Raw genomic sequence first — 16840 nt, 5'->3', positions numbered from 1 at the left:
ACCTCTTTACCAGGTGGTGTCAGAGGAAGGCCCAAGAAAATGTCAAATACTAGTCATAGACTGTTCTCTCTGTTACTGCAAATACTTCCTTTAACACTTTTTTCAAACATTTTCTTAAAACTACATGGTTGGTTAATAAGAGCTTGTAAGAAATAATTTCACTGTAAGGTATTAGGCGCATGGGACAAAAATTTCAGAGGACAATGTTCTGCTGTGAGGAGGCTTGAACTGGCTAGATGTTGAACGCAAAGAGTAAAAAGGTTAACCCCGCAGAAACCCAGGGGAATACATCAATTAGTCACCAGTCAATTATACACACCTACATTGTAGAATATTAGTGAAGACATCAAAACTATGAAATACCACATATGGAATCATGTAGTAACCAAAAAAGTGTTAAACAAATCAAAATATAGTTTAGATTCTTCACAGTAGCCACCCTTTGCCTTGATGACAATTTTGCACATTCTTAGAATTTTCTCAACTAGCTTCACCTGGAAGGCTTTTCCAATGGTCTTGAAGGAGTTCCCACATATACTGAGGACTTGTTGGTTGCGTTTCCTTCACTCTGCTGTCCAACATATCCCAAACCATTTCAATTGTGTTGAGTTCAGGTGAATGTGGAGGCCAGATCATCTGATGCACAACTCCATCACTCCCCGTCTTGGTCAAACAGCCCTTACACAGCCCGGAGGTGTGTTGGGTCATTGTCCTGTTGAAAAACAAATGATAGTCCCACTAAGCGCAAACCAGATGGGATGGAGTATCGCTGCAGAATTACGTTAATCTGACACCCCGTCCACAATGCCTTATCAAAACCCAAGCCTACTTGATGGTAATAGTGCTGCTCACTGTTGCCCCTGGTGGCCTGTTTTGAAGGCATTTCTCAACATCATCAGGACATGGATAGACATCCAATTTCGAAGTCACTCTTGAGCGATCTGCCTGCTCAGGAAATGACAGTCAAGCCTTGCTTGGGCCTTCAGCTGTCCACTCAGTCTCAAGAGATGCGCTGAATGGAACACTACCATTTCGACTTCAATTCACACGCTTTTTGTTTAAATACCAAACATGATTAGCTAATTATATATATTTTATTTGCTTGATCTAGGCTACAGTAACTGGTCAACAATCAAGATAATCCCTATCTATTTTGAGTGACCAGCCATAGCTGATAGGTCTGCTCCATGTTGGACATTTTTCTAATCTGTATTTATTTATTTTCTTAGATATTATACAAACTGTAAAGCCAAACCATGAATATATTATTGGCCATTCTATTTTCTATTATCTTTATTGAGCCTATGTTTTTATTATTATTGTGAAAACAATCCAATGCCTCTCAAAATTATTGGCAAAATGTCAATCAATACCATTTTGGTATTGCAAAAAGCTAGCAACAATAGGCTTCATGAGATAAACTTAATATCTCAACCTAATTTATGTATACATGGTTAGTGAAGTAGGCTATTAGTTTTGCATAACTTTGAAGAACTGCCACTCTGGTACAAAATGTAAGTATTTGTCCAGTTAACATTGGCTTTATCCCCCATGCCTGTCTCCACTGACACCGGGCCGTTATCAAGACCCTGCGGCGGCGGGCCCTGGGTTAGAGGAAGCCGGAGAAGAAGAGGCAAGGGCCAGGTCTGGAGCCAAGTTTTGGGATGGAGAGGAAACTACCCTTGTGAAGCCATTACTCTCGCTCCTGAAGTCATCACTGAAATATATATTTAAAAAAAAATATATATATATATCTACTTGAGTGGTGTAGACCTATCTCAATTAATCATTTCCGATATGGCCTACGTCTCAAAAACAAACTAGGCCTATGGATTTTTTTTTTTTATGGATTTTGTCCCATGATAATATCTTACTGCTAAATAATAGTTAAGCATATATAAATAGAAGGTCTAACATGCAATAAATCAATGTAAAATATGCTAACTTTAGGCTCCTCGAATAAAATATTATTAGTAGTCTTTCAAGGAACTTTCCTATTTTGAGGGGCAGGAGGAGTTACATCTTTTATATATATATATATATATATATATTATATTTTTCTGCAGTTGTGCACCATTTTGGACCGCTAAATTGTCATTTTAATTAAAGCATTCTCAAGCACAATAAAATGTTATTGCAGAGGCTAGACATAGGTCTATGGTTAACTTTAACACCTTCACTTCCGTTTTGCATGCATGTAATGTATCAGGCTACCACTGGAAGTAGTGCATTTCATAATTATGAACAAATGTATTAATAAAAAATACAATTTAGATTTTGTTTCTTCTCTAATTCAAAAACAGAAGGGCTAATCATTGGCATTGGCATGATGTTCAACTAATTTGTAATAATTTGTATTGGTTACTGTTACCTATTAATGAAAATGAATGACACAATTATGCAGTAAAAGCACCTTAAACGCTGTAAATTTGAGGCAAACGGCACTAAAAGATACTCATCCCAGATGCTATTTTATTTGGTTTTCAAAAGAAAGATAAATCTCTATTCCAGGTTTATTGAAGAAGAAGAAGAAACATTGCCATGTGCTCATTGTCATAGCCCACTGACTGTTCTTCAAATACGACTTCTCAATATGCAAGATTAGTGGCTAAAGCAACAATAGTGATTCACTAAACTATACGGTACAGTTTATAAGCTTTTTAGATGTCTTCATATTAACATATTTACAACAGAACTGGAGTTTTTATCCATGTGCTTCAAGTGTGTAGCCTAATTATTGTTCTCAGTAAACTACAGCGAATCAAAATGCAACTTTTTGTTTTATATTCCTCATATTATAATTTGTATTTCTTCAGAAACCGAGATTCTGAAAGTGTAGGTCTGTACACTGAGTGAGAATTGCACACAATTATACTTACAGAAAATCCCAGTGTTCATTGGGCTTTGCATTTTGATAACACACAATGTCCATTGAAAACCCTGAATATTCGACTCTGTTTTAGACACATAATTGCTGCAATAGCTGAAAATGATTTTATCAAAAAGAAAATAAGCAGAAACTCCGTAGTGTTGCATTAAATCGACCACTATAACACGAGTATCCCGCAGGGGGCGCTCTGTCCGCGCTGAAACGCCTGATCTGGGATTCCCGAGAAAGGCAGTGGCCCTGGAGCATCAGTTTAACAGGCTGGTTGTGGGGGTGTGACCGTATAAGAGACTGACAGCTGCTTTAACCCCTCCTCCTATGCTCCCGGTCTCTCTCTCTCCGGGTCTCTCTCTCTCTCTCGTTCATTCTTCCCTTGTTTCTGCACGATCGTGCTCAATTCCAATGCACACATCGAGCGGAGCATAAGCTTTCTCCAGCCACGCCGATAATTCGCTCAGGGACATTACTACAATATTACTACTACCAAGGATATTTTTTTCGGGAATAACACTTGATCGTATACACGGGTAGGCTAAACTACAGACATAGCTGGACTGCATTATGGTATTAATACAAGAAGTGTGGAAATATCAAACGTCTTGACTTCAAAAAGTATTTGGATTATTCCCGACGGACCCCGTGAAACGGACTTACATTTCCCTGCGTAATCATAATAGCAAACATCATCGGGGATATTTACTGAATGGTTGTTGGGATTGCCAAATGCGAAGTTTAAGGTTTGGACAACGTTTGCCCTTTCCCGTTTCTTGCATAAACCCATTGAAAATTATTGAAAAGGAGAGGGCACCTAGATTGCACAAAGCTTCTCATACCTCCTTCATATTGATATTTGTCTTGTTGGTTTTATGGAGGTAACTCTGGGTTTGGGTGCCAAACGCGGTTAGACTGGGTGCGTGGAGCTTCGGAACACCGGATTGTAATTCCTCCCTCCCGCTCTCCCCTGGGTTTATTTCATGTCCGGACTGACCGCTTTATGACAATGGATTACTTTCTGGGTTTATGCAGCCTCTTGCTTGCCATGGCGTCAGCTGTTGAAGGTAAGACACATTCGTATTTTTTGTGGTTTATTACTGGGTACTGGTTTTTGGATTTTCGTTTAGACCCTGTTCGCCCTGGGTATTAACGTCGAAACTCTCATGAGGTCCGCCAATGGGCTACAGCAGTGCGCATTGGTAGAAGCCGAAGCAGAGTAACACAAGTTTATCTCTCGTCGAGCTATAGCTCTCTTATTTATATTTTATCATTTTAAACGATGTATTTTTATCAGGCTCTGAGAGAACATTTTGAACAGATATTAACTCGCTCCCACAGATAGCTTTGCGCAACGGCAGACAACCCCAAACAACCCCAAGTGCCTTACCATTGATAGCCGATTTTCAATACATTTACATTTACATTTAAGTCATTTAGCAGACGTAATGCTCAACAGTCGTATCATTTCAAGGATGGTTGTGTATTTTTCCGCTTAAGATCATTCATTCTTCTTGATGCTTGCCTTTTCATTCTTACCCTAAGGAAATTAGCGCAACACTAGCCTATATCTCAACAGGGAGTCGGAGCTCTATGTAGGTTGCAGCTCCGCGGGTCTGCAGCGCAATTGGTGCCCCAGACACTAAAATGTATTCTAGTATTTTGGAAGGTTCATCATTGCATAAAATAGTGGATCAGTTTGAAAAGAAGCCTATCAAGTAATTACGTTTTTAGCAGATTTTGGCTTTCAAACCATTACATCAAGGTGTAGCCTAAATGTAGCTATATTTGCTATTGAATTATGATTAATTTCAAGTCAAGCGTTTGAGTCATTGTAAATTGGAATAATACACTATTTGTCTACACGATTACTGTGAAATATATTTAAATTTCATTCGTTAATATGTAGAGCAATTTTAGCGAAAGTAGTACACTTTTTCTGTCAAGCAGCAAACATGAAAACAAAAAGCGTTTTATTGTCTAACAGTGGACCATTTATTCATTGGTGTAGAATGGGGAAACAGATCTGGCACACAGTGGGTTTGAATGGGCCTACAGCTTGTAGGCTATTGCTGGCTTGTGTTACTGTTGCCACTAGAAAAGTAGGACAGTGTGTCACCGTTTTTACTAAATGGCGCTCTCCCACAGCTTTCTTGTCTACTTTCATGACTTATCAATACATTTTCAACTCCTTTGAATTTACACTGATAAGATAAGCTTTCTACGGTGTTGAACTTCGATTATACATGAGAGAGAAACCGAATAGCATGCACTGTTTTATGATTCCTGGGATTATTTGATTACGAGCGAGCCTTGACCCAATTTCAGATCGTAATATAAAATGACATTATAATTGTGCGGGATTATAACATTATCATATTTAGACAGTGTTTTAAACAATCGGTTGTTCTGTTGTATTCAAAGTCGGCCTTTGAAGTTGTGGTAAAGTGAAGTAGGCTATAGCGCGGGTCAAAATAATGTAGGCCTACACGATTTATCTGATAAACTTTGTTTTTTTCATTGGTGCCCGCAATCATTCTGCATAAGGTAGACTATAGACCAACTCATGTCAAATATAAGCGGTAAATTAAGAATTGGTTGGTATGTGCACTGAAATCCACATATTCACCTAGCCTATGTAGACTATATTAGGCCTGTTATTACACTGATACGAGGTAGCGTTCAAGATATGCCGAGTGGGAGGCACTCATGTTGAGTGGTGTGTCAGGGTATATAACGGCACCGAAATGATGGGTGCAGCTTTTGAAATCAAATGTTCAAATCAAATTGTATTAGTCACATGCGCCGAATACACACCTTACTGTGAAATGCTTACTTACGAGCCCCTAACCAACAATGCAGTTAAAAAAATACAGATAAGAATAAGAGATAAAGTAACAAGTAATTCAAGAACAACAGTAAAATAACAATAGTGAGACTATATACCAGGGGGTACCGGTACAGAGTCAAAATGCGGGCTGTTAGTTACCCTGTTAGTTGAGGTAATATGTACATGTAGGTAACGTTATTCAAGTGACTATGCATAGATGGTAACAACAGAGAGTAGCAGTGGTGTAAAAGAGGGGGGCAATGCAAATAGTCATTTTTTGGGCTGAAGTTGATGTATTTCGTTAGAACAGCCTATTTCCACCATAAGTGCTCCAATACATTTCTCTTCGCTGACCTGGTTCGGGGCTTAGCTAAGCGTTTAACATGGGCAGGTGATTTATGACATGCGCTGGAGACTTTTCTGAGAGGGAGCATAGTATATGGGGATTTCGGGAGAAGCGACCGCCCGGGGAACAATACACGACCACACGGAGCGTCTGGTCTGACCAGGAACTATAAACGAGAGAATGCCCCTATTTTACCCAATTTACAGCAGCTACTAACAAGGGACAGGTTAAAAGTAACGTTGCATTGCTTTGGAGAATACTTTTCCTATAACCTATTGAAAAGAAAACACCTTTAGTTTTTTTGCATTATAGGTCATGTTTTATCGTACGCTCAGCATCCACGTTCACGATTCCGTTGAATATGTTAAATTATTCATGAAACATATTCCTGATTAATTAAATAATTTGATACCCCCATAGGTCTATTGTGTGACCTAATCCTGGACACATGAACTACGCCTAAACATCATAGTGTGACCATGTGACTTCTGCTTAATATTTTGTTTAGCAAAAATGAGCCATAGTATTCTAGGCCTATTGGGCGTTTTTACGCACTATGGTTGGCTTTAAAATGCCCTAGACTTCAAGTTAATGTTGTTTGTAGTTGTTTGAAATGTTGTACTTGAAATACTTTGAAAACAAAGCCAAAGTCTCATCTTGTTAAAACCTCAGGAGGCCTACTGTACTGTACATGGCTACATAGATGAAGTGGCCAACAGCCGGGAGTTGTTTGAATGAAGCACTGTGGCTATCGGTTTTCTCGGCGCTCCATCGGAGACATAAATTGTCCCGATGACATTTTAGTGCACTGGGGGATTCGTTAATCTCTTTCCCCATTGTAAATTATGTTTATGATAGAGGTTTAAGATAGAGGCAGAAGCAGATATGTTAGCGGTGCACACACAACAACATCTATCACGATTCGCAGGCAATCTGGAACCGCGTTTACCCACTTTGACGCGTATTTAATTTCACTTATAGGTCCCATCCTTCACTTTGCAGCCTATTGTTTTTCTAGGGAAAGGATAATCATTTTCAATTCAAGCACGTTGAACTTCGTTTTTCCATTAGCCCACCCTCCCTCCTCAGTTCATGAATTCCCAGACAGTGCATAAGCTAACCTCACAGCACCAGTGTTTGAAAGCCGTGCAATTGACTGGGACTGGCTTGATTTACCATTGTCACTGCTTGCACGTTTGTAGATTGGCCTACAGGTGCAAACCGTATCAAGGTTATTTTGTATGGATTTCCCCCAACTAAAGTGCTGATTATTTGCTTTGATTATTTTTCTCACCATATTTAGCCCATGCCCATGGCATAATCGTTCTGTCTCGTAGCGTTGCTATTTATATTTGGTTGTGGTGTGCGTCAATCGGCGGCGAGCCTCGTACGCACCAGCTTGTGCTTTTATGCTGGGCCCAAGATCACACCTCTGCAGGCCTAGTTTCCTGTCCTTAATTAGCAGTTGGCGAATCTCTCACTCACTCTCTCTCTCAAATCAATTAAAAGGATCTCTCTCTCTCTCTCTCTCTCTCTCTCTCTCTCTCTCTCTCTCTCTCTCTCTCTCTCTCTCTCTCTCTCTCTCTCTCTCTCTCTCTCTCTCTCTCTCTCTCTCTCTCAGCCAGGTTTAATCCTTCTCTCTTCAACGTGCCTGGAAGGCTCTTCATCATCACTATTATTGCTTGACCCATTTTGTTCGGCACACTTGTTCTGTGTTAAATAAGGGAAGCCTTACCCAGCTTTTTTTAGAACATGCTATTCTGTTTGAATGAACTAGGATTTTTGTAAACTTTTTACTAACCCAGTAGTGCGTCCAGAGAGCGCCCACCTCGGAGAATCCATGTTACATAGGCCAATGCATTCAAAGGCAAATGCTCATCAAACGTCGTTAGGGATACTAATGGGCTTTATTGAATGGACAAAATACATTATTAGTACTAAGGTTAACAACTGTTATAACCAAACCCTCTTAGGGGCCGAGGGGGAAATTGGACGGCAGAATTTGTAAAACAGTTCACAATAAGCCGCAACTAGCACTTTCAATAATGAGACCTTGCTGGGGCTCTACTGAATATGACAGAATCGACAGAATGTAGATTCTTGTCCACTGTTTATTGTTGTTGTTGTTAAAGATAGACTTTATTAGACCTAAACGAAATACTGACCAAAACAAAATGAGAATAACAGGGCTAAAAAGTACAGTGGATTTAATTGAATGCTTTAGATGTTTTAAATAATTTATGCAGTTTGTAATATATATTTTTTTAAGAATTATAGTACTTACGAGTATTTTACGTATTAAAATAGCAACATTATATGTATAGCCTATGCTAATAATATCATATTTTTATGAATTATCAATACGTTTTTGACTTTGCGTTAATGCTTTGAAAAAACTGTTTTAGGCCATGGTGGCCTAAGAAAATGCCTCTTGGGTTGCATGCTTTGGTGAACTATTGAAAGTATTAATTATTTAAACTTCCCTACAGCCAGAGTTTCGCAATCGATGTGGCTATATTGATTTAGGACAACCGCGCTGCTTAGGCCTTTAACCGGATAATCAATAGAGTGATGCAAGAGATTGGCTTCCTTCCTGTTGTCTGTGAACCAAATGGCTGCGACATTTGACCAGTTGAATATCCCTGGCCTTACAATCTATTGGAGGGCAGGTCTTTATTGCAGAGTAGTCCACAGGATGAAACGTTGAAGTGCACCAATTAAGGCAATTTCTTAACAGGCGGTTGGAATCAAATGGTCTGGCGGATAGAGGGGATGAGTGTGCCAATCTAATTGCCACGTAGGCCACTCTGAGAGAGCGAGACAGCGCGATGGCGATGAGCGCATATAAAGCTTTTACATTTTGCATGATTTTTGACTTTTTGAATTACATGGGTGAAAATATATTTGAATCATTTCAGTTTTTAGTATAGAATGATTGATTACAAAAAGCCTAGTTTATTTATGAAGTCTTTAGTTTTCATAAATTGATAGCATTACGGTTTATTAATATAAGGTTATGGTCTCTGTTTTCCATTCCGTGAATTATAGTTGTAGCCTATTTTATCATCTAATTTTGTTTATTGAACATGTTCTTTTCATGTAGAGTTTGGCCATGATTAAAAAGTATTCTGTATACAGTATGCTGTTGTTAGAGTATTATTAATGCATAAGAAATACTTGTGTAGGTATATTTTTCCATGTTAATTTTTTTCCCATCAAGAATAATATGAACTTTTGTTAAAATAAAAGCAATATAATTAAGTAAACAATTGAATCCAAATTTGTTGGATTTTAGAGTAATTGAGCGCTTATAATCTAAGGCAATAATATTAGGAATGATAGTGGTGATGATGATACTTATAATAGTAGTATAATCATTGTAAAACTACAATGTTATGATTCCATCATTATAATCCAAATTATTCTCACAATTGTCAAATCATGATTCAGCTTGGAATTGTGAATCAATTGTGACTTTACAACTGTCAAATCCTCCATAAGAGAAGAATGACAACTGGAAAACAGTGGCATCTTCCACACTCTGGCAGAGTATAGGTTAGATAGGGCCCCATTGAGTTGAAGGTCACATGCTAAGGAGAGGCCATGTTGAACAGATGTTCAGTGTCTTTGGTTCAGATTGGCGTAAGGCGCTCAGACGGGGTTTGGTTGGTGGGGGGCTGTGGCTGTGCAGCGAGAGAGAGAGAGAGCTGACAGGCTTATTGATGCTATGGGACTCAGGAGTGCTTATGTGAATGGTCACATCCCACTGGGAACAGACGTCAATTCAACATCTATTCCACGTTGTTTCAACATTGTTTCAGTCAGTGTGAGCCCAGTGGGATGTGAATGCTGATGTTACGGTCACGTAGAACATGAACGTTTGCTCACATATTCATATACAACATTTGCACACCAGGAACTTCTATGTCATTGAAGAAAACTAGGTGACCTTTTTGGATGGACAATATGGACAGTGGGTCTATTAAGGTTACTGTAAAGCCTACATTTTGGATGCCATAAGGACAGAATATTCTGGGTGGATTTATTGTGCTGTGAAGTGAATGGCTGGCTAATTAATGTATAAGTGGTTGGTTGCAGACCTTCGTGTGTGTGTGTGTGTGTGTGTGTGCTTACGGAGATCCCCCTTTCTTCCTCTAAAGGGCTGTCCTGCAGCTGATGAAGGGTCTTGTCGAATAGAAGGTCTTTGACACCCGCTCCTGAGAGCGTGAGGAGCAAATGTGTCTGGGCCTGCCCACTGCCAAATTCCCACTGGTGCTGTCTACAGCCAGCCGAGCGGAACGAGGGAGAAGAGGGAGACAAAAAAAATGGGGATTGAAAGAAAGAATGAGACGAAGAGAGAAAGTGAGAGTGAGAGAGAGAGAGAGAGAGAGAGAGGGACTTGCACTCAGCCTGGAGAGAGCGAGATGGGTGGCTGTGGCACGGCTTTAGGGCCGTGTCTTATATCACAGCGCCAACTGCCGAGGCCAACAGAGACAGCTCTAGCCACCTAAACAAAGTCACATGATGGCAGCTGGCGTTAGGGTAGTAGCGCCACTCCTTTACCTCTTTAGTCACTGTCAAAGTCAGAAGGTGCTTTCTCTGAGGTTTTTCCCTTTCAAGTCGACTATAAAAGTTTTTCAACCGAAAATGTGTGACTAAAAGGGAGTGTGGGTATATGCGTGCAGGGTGGGTGTGTTACCACTTGGCCCCTTAGTCTGCTTTCGTTTAAAAAAATATTTTCCATCCAACTGGAACCATATTAATGAGTTTCAAAATTCTGGTGAAATGCTATACATAATGTTAACTTCCATCAAAGTAGGCATTTTATAGGCCCCTTCCACATCGGACGTCCATAAAGCGCAGCTGAAATGACCATGTGTGACAACTCGGTTGGGTTAGAATGGGGGGTGCGTTCAGCAGGGAACAACGCCGTAGAACAGTCTGATAGAAAATGTTATGTAGAACAAACTTTCCAATCTGACGTCTAGAATAAGGAATTGTGTCATCTTTATTTCGTGACATTTCTATCTGCTTCGTTCCACAACGTTTGCTTGCTGAACGTGGCTCTGTTAGGCCCCAGTGTGTTTTCTTCTGCTGCAACTGAGGACCTATGCCTTTTGACCTTCTGTCGGTTCGAAACCAGGAAGTCACTGCATCTTAACCAAGCCAGTCTTTTTATTCAGTAACAATTGGCTTCCCAAACAAAATCAAACCTTTTGGGCCATGCTTGTTTGAATAAAAATGGTATTAAGGATGAAAAAGGAAACAAGTGGGGATTTTATTGTATTGTATTTGTTGTACAGGGAAATATGCATGCACAGCCACTCATGCCTGTCGACACACATAAACACTCATGCAGGGATACAAACAGACAAGCCAATAGCGCTGAAGTGTGCTTGAGCATCACTCGACGCCAGCTAGCAGTTCAGGGCCAATGTGCTATTCACATGTAGGTCGGGGCGCTCGGGGGAGAAGACGAACGAACACACTTTATGAGCATGCCATGGTCATTACTCTGCCGAGAGTCACTTGGCGAGAGCCGAGCTGACTTCTCCTTCTGCAATGCACAGTGGTTTGATCCGTTTCAGCCCCCCCTCCATTTTTTACGAGCTACAGGCTCTTGTAACCAATTTTGCTGATAGAGCAGAAAGGGATCTTTGATATTTGTCTTTTCAAAAACACAGTCACATCTGTCGGCCGTTCCAAAATTGAGTGCCTGGAGGAAAAAGCTATCACCTGGTTTCAGCTTCGCAAGTCTTGTTAAAATGTAAGAGAAAGAAGAAAAGGGGCCAACTCTAAGATATTTTTAACATATTGAAATAGTTGAATGTAAGCTTTAGCTCCAGACACTTGGTTGTGTTTTGGATACATTTTTAAAGACTGGCAACACATTTTGCTACTTCTCAAAATGACTGCCATAAAGAGAAGGTGTGATGATAGGGGATTTTGGAGGCACTGACTGAAGTCGTGGTTAGTGCGCTAGGTGTGAACGTCCACTTTGATTAATGGAACTAGATGTGTGAAGCGAGTGTGTGTCGTGTGTGAATGGTGGTGTGTGTGTGTGTGTATGTTCAATGTGCCTGTGTGTCTTCATGGCGTGGGAGTCGAGAGTTACAGTTGGCACTAAAACTCCATCCGTTCACTCCTTCTCCTAAGAGTTAAAACACCCAGCTCCACCTGCTCCCAATCTACACTTCAAACAACACACACTGCCAAAAGGAAGCTTCTTCTTATGAATGGGTGCAGACTTTACCATACCCCCTATTACCACTTACCAATGTTGACAGTACTCACTCTTAATGACTTAAACAGGGTTTCTCAACGTGATGCAGCTTGCATAGAATGTACGATAGTCGAGAGTGACTGTCACGCCCTGGCCATAGAGGCCTTTTATTCTCTATTTTGGTTAGGCCAGGGTGTGACTAGGGTGGGCATTCTATGTCCTTTTTCTATGTTTTTGTAGTTCTTTGTTTTTGGCCGGGTATGGTTCTCAATCAGGGACAGCTGTCTGTCGTTGTCTCTGATTGAGAACCATATTTAGGTAGCTCTTGCCCACATGAGTTTTGTGGGTAGTTGCTTTCTGTTTTTGTGTCTGCACCAGACAGAACTGTTTCGGTTGTTCTCTTTGTTGTTTTGTTAATCAGTGTTCAGTTCCATTATTAAAATGACGAACACGTACCACGCTGCGCTTTGGTCCTCACCTTCTTCCACCAACGGCCGTTACAGTGGCGATAATCCTCACAGTCCCCACTATGACCTCCTGAAGGTTTTGTCTGTGGGAAGAGTTCCGCTAACCTTTGCATTGAATGTTATAGACGGGGCATTGAACATTAAAGACCTTCAATGCCCTATGCTCCTTTAAATGCATGAATAAGCATACCAAGTTAGGGGACAAAGACAAAAATGCAGTGAGGCATCTTTTTGTCTTTACGTGCATCCTGTGCACTAAAAGACCAAATGCCTTGGTGTTGAGTTGAGGCAGACATTGTTTTACTGCCTAGCCAATCTGACACTTCTCCATTTGGGGAGACGGGACTGAGGGAGCTGTGAAGTGTGTGTGTTTCTCTGACTGTTTGGTCTTTGTCTCTGAGTGTGTGTGTGACCATAGTGTATTTTCCAGTGGTGTAAAAAGTACCCAAATGTCATACCAGAGTAAAAGTATAGATACCTTAATAGAAAGTTACTCTAGTAAAAGTCAGCCAGTAAAATACTACTTGAGTAAATGTCTAAAAGTATTTTGTTTTAAATATACTTAAGTATCAAAAGTAAAAGTATAAATCATTTGAAATTCCTTATTTTAAGCAAAGCAGACGGCACTATTTTCTTGTTTTTAAAATGTAAGAATAGCCAGGGGCGCCCTCCAACACTCAGACATTAGTTACAAAAGATGCAGTTGTGTTTAGTGAGTGCGCCAGAACATACGCAGTAGGGATGACGTAGTGTTCTCTTGATAAGTGTGTGAATTTCACTATTTATCTTTTCTGCTAAGCATTCAAAATGCAACTAGCACTTTGGGTTGCCAGGGAAAAATGTATGGAATAAAACGTGCAATATTTTCTTTAGGAATGTAGTGAAGTAAAAGTAGTCAAAAATGTAAGTAGTAAAGTAAAGTACCCCAAAAAACTACTTAAGTAAAAATATTTTACATCACTGTTATTTTCAGTGGTGGAAGCCCCTGTGGGGGGCACAGAGTGCTGTCTCTCACAGGGCTATTGAGAGAACTTGATCTGTTATAAGGGAATGAGATGCTTTATGGAAAGGAAAGGGGGATACCTAGTCAGTTGTCCAACTGAATGTATTCAACTGAAATGTGTCTTCTGCATTTATCCCAACCACTCTGAATCGGAGAGGTGTGGGAGGCTGCCTAAAACGACATCTTTGGCACCCGGTGAACAGTGGGTTAACTACCTTGCTCAGGGGTAGAACCACCGATTTGTACCTTTATGCAATCCAAGGCAATAGGTTTAATATATAAATCTAAGGACCCCCATCTGTAGTTGGGCTTCCGAGTGGCACAGCAGTCTAAGGCACTGCATCTCAGTGCTAATGGCGTCACTATAGACCCTGGTTCGATCCTGGGCTGTATCACAACCAGCTGTGATTGGCAGTCCCACAGGGCAGTGCACAATTGACCCAGCGTCATCCGGGTTTGTCCGGGGTTGGCCGTCATTGTAAAATACAATTTTCTTCTTAACTGACTTGCCTAGTTAAATAAAGGTTGAATAAAATAGCCTCATAGGAGATGTCTTGTCTTTGCGATTTGTTTATATATTCATGTTTCCTCTGTAGATTGTTTATCTACAGCAAGCTTTAATCATGTTGCGAATGAGTGTCCTTGTCAAGTGTTTGTGAAGATATCTTTTTGTAGGATTCAATCTTGGCGTACCATTTGAAAGAATTACATTTCTGAGCGTGGTTTGATCAAACCTGATGTGACTTCTATTATTATCATTGGCAGATGTTCTAATACCTGCAAGGGGTTTGAAACATGCAGAAAGTTGAAAGACCCCTGCTGGACCCACTGGAATATGGTGCTTGATGAGATGGAGATAGACATAGACAGTAGAGAGAGTGATAAAAACACGATATCTACTTTTATCTAATTAAGATGAAACCATATGGTGACTAAACCACCACACCAGCTCACAGATATGGTGTATCAGAGCCTTTTGATCTATAGGCATGAGACCAGCAGATAGCTACATCTGCAAGGTGACATATCTCAGCAAGGCAGTGAGATTGTTCACCCAGGGCAGCCCTTTTCTACAAGGATTATCCACAAACCCCCTGCCTTGCGAGAAGCCTCCCATACTGGGTGAGAGATGTATGATTGCAGGGTTGAGCTTCGTGCTCTGGTTCTCCGCTGAGCCGCAGTCGAAGGCTTATCAGTTACTGAAGCTGAACCTGAACCGAGAGAAAGAAAGAGAACAACAGAGAAATAAATAGAGTGAGTGAGAGGCAGAGAGAAAGCCACTTGGTTCAGTGTTGGCAAGACAGTTAATTTCAAAAGGTGTTGAAAGTGTTGACAATGCGGGACAGTGTGACCCATGTGAGATTTGGGGGGAGCTGTGGTAAAATGAGTGCCGAAGAGGGGGTGAGGAAGGAGAGGTAAAGGGGGTTGAAGGTGGTGGTGGTGGGCTCTGGGAAGGTGTGAGCATCAGAGAAGGGAGATTTTATTTCCTACCTTGGACCAGTGTTACATATCTACTATATCCTCTCATCTTCAATTAGACTAGCTTAATCCAGTTTTTGCCTGGGAAGAAAGATCCAGCTTTCTTTCTTTCTTTCCCTCTCTCCATTTATCTTTCTCTCTCTCACTCACCACCCAGGTTACCAAATGAAAAGTCTGGGCTGTGATGCAGGCTGGAAGGAATCCGCGGTTGTTTTTAATGAAATTGACAAAGCAACCGAGTGCCGATCAATGGCAACATTGTGCCACAAGACTGCATCTCTGACCATGTCAGAGAGACAGAGACACTGCAAGAGAGGTCGATGGAGAGATAGAGAGACTGCAAGATAATCAGCTGTGTAGCGCTCGGGAAAAAATTCAAACGGCATTGTTTGCTTTTGCTCAACCGTTTATGAGATTATACTGTCCAATAACTTTTATTGTCGCTTAATTCAAGGAACTATAGGGCTGTATATCTTCTGTGATGATTTAGCGCGTGAACAAAACTCCACGGGCTTATCCACGGGCAGCCGTTTAGGCCCTGAGTTTGTAACTAGGTAGACAGATTGGCGCTGTGGTTTGCCAAAGAGGAAGAACGAAAAGTTCACCGGTCCACATTCAAACAGGTAGACTTTTAAACAAACCGGAGACAATTACTCCCGTTCTCTCCTCTGTTTACTTTCTCTTTCTTCACCTCCGTCACTCTTTCATTCTATCCTTTCCCACCCTTTACTGTACCCCTGATTCCCACCCTTTAATAGTTTGGTTCTAATTGTAGTAATATTTTCCCGTCCCATTATCTGCCAGCCTTGTAATATAGAAATCCCAAAAGCTAGGAGACAGGGATATTTACTGCCCCATGGTGCTTTGATGTGTCCACTTGTTGATAAGGGCTGACAGTCAGATGACTCACTTCCTCTATTGAAGTGGAAAGAGGAGTCTGCGGTTTTCTGCCTCGTTCTGTGACATTGTTTCCCATGAACACGAAGTGATGGCGACTGTATGCAAAAAATGCAGTTTGAGTTCAAGCACCACCGACACTTACATGACATGTTTGCAATGGCATTCTCTTTCAACCTGTCCCCATCGCCCTTGGCTTCTCCAAGAACTGGTTCCAAAGTTGACAGACATCACAAAAAGAGAGATTAGTACAAATGGAGGAAAACACACAAGGTCTTCAATGGGCTGTAATTCAATCTGTTGCTGTAGGGTGTCGGAGGGTGCCTAAGTGCAAGGAACGTGAGGTGTAGCAGGTTTTCAATACCCGACAGAATGGTGAATAGTGTGAAAACAATCGCCAGGGACATGAAAGCGAGCAGGAACACACAGCAGAGTCAAATAACACCCGACCAGATGGGAATGGTCAGTGAACAAGGGGGTCGATGTTTATACCATTGGTGTCAGAAGACGGATCTGAAAACATTAACCCCAAAGACACTTTTGCCCTCTCTGAATCCCTATGGGACCGGGGGCTAAAAGTGTGGTGATGATTAGAGATTCAATTTAGCTCTCCATCAATCAATGCTGGAGGGAGGAAGGTGAGTGCTGTTGATAGCCCAGCCTCTTAATACCAGACTGGGTTGGTCTCTTGGGAGTAGGCATTTTTTTCTGCTTTAC

The 16840-nt window shown here is 41.0% G+C and overlaps 1 protein-coding gene across 10 annotated transcripts in view; it reads left to right on the top strand.

Moving 5' to 3' along the window:
* The first annotated feature begins 3257 nt into the window (after positions 1 to 3257).
* The window catches only part of LOC123994952 (ephrin type-B receptor 3-like), a 98923-nt gene continuing 85340 nt past the window's right edge, over positions 3258 to 16840 (top strand). For all 10 annotated transcript variants that reach the window (XM_046298097.1, XM_046298096.1, XM_046298093.1 and 7 more), the window contains exon 1: positions 3258 to 3945. In XM_046298097.1, the coding sequence (XP_046154053.1) occupies positions 3882 to 3945 (64 nt within the window). In that variant the 5' untranslated portion in view covers positions 3258 to 3881. The remainder of the gene's footprint in view (positions 3946 to 16840) is intronic.

This window comes from Oncorhynchus gorbuscha, linkage group LG14 (assembly GCF_021184085.1).
Source record: "Oncorhynchus gorbuscha isolate QuinsamMale2020 ecotype Even-year linkage group LG14, OgorEven_v1.0, whole genome shotgun sequence".
Taxonomy (NCBI): Eukaryota; Metazoa; Chordata; class Actinopteri; order Salmoniformes; family Salmonidae; genus Oncorhynchus; species Oncorhynchus gorbuscha.
The sequence above is the reverse complement of the archived record's forward strand: the minus strand, read 5'-3'. Positions and strand labels throughout refer to the sequence as shown.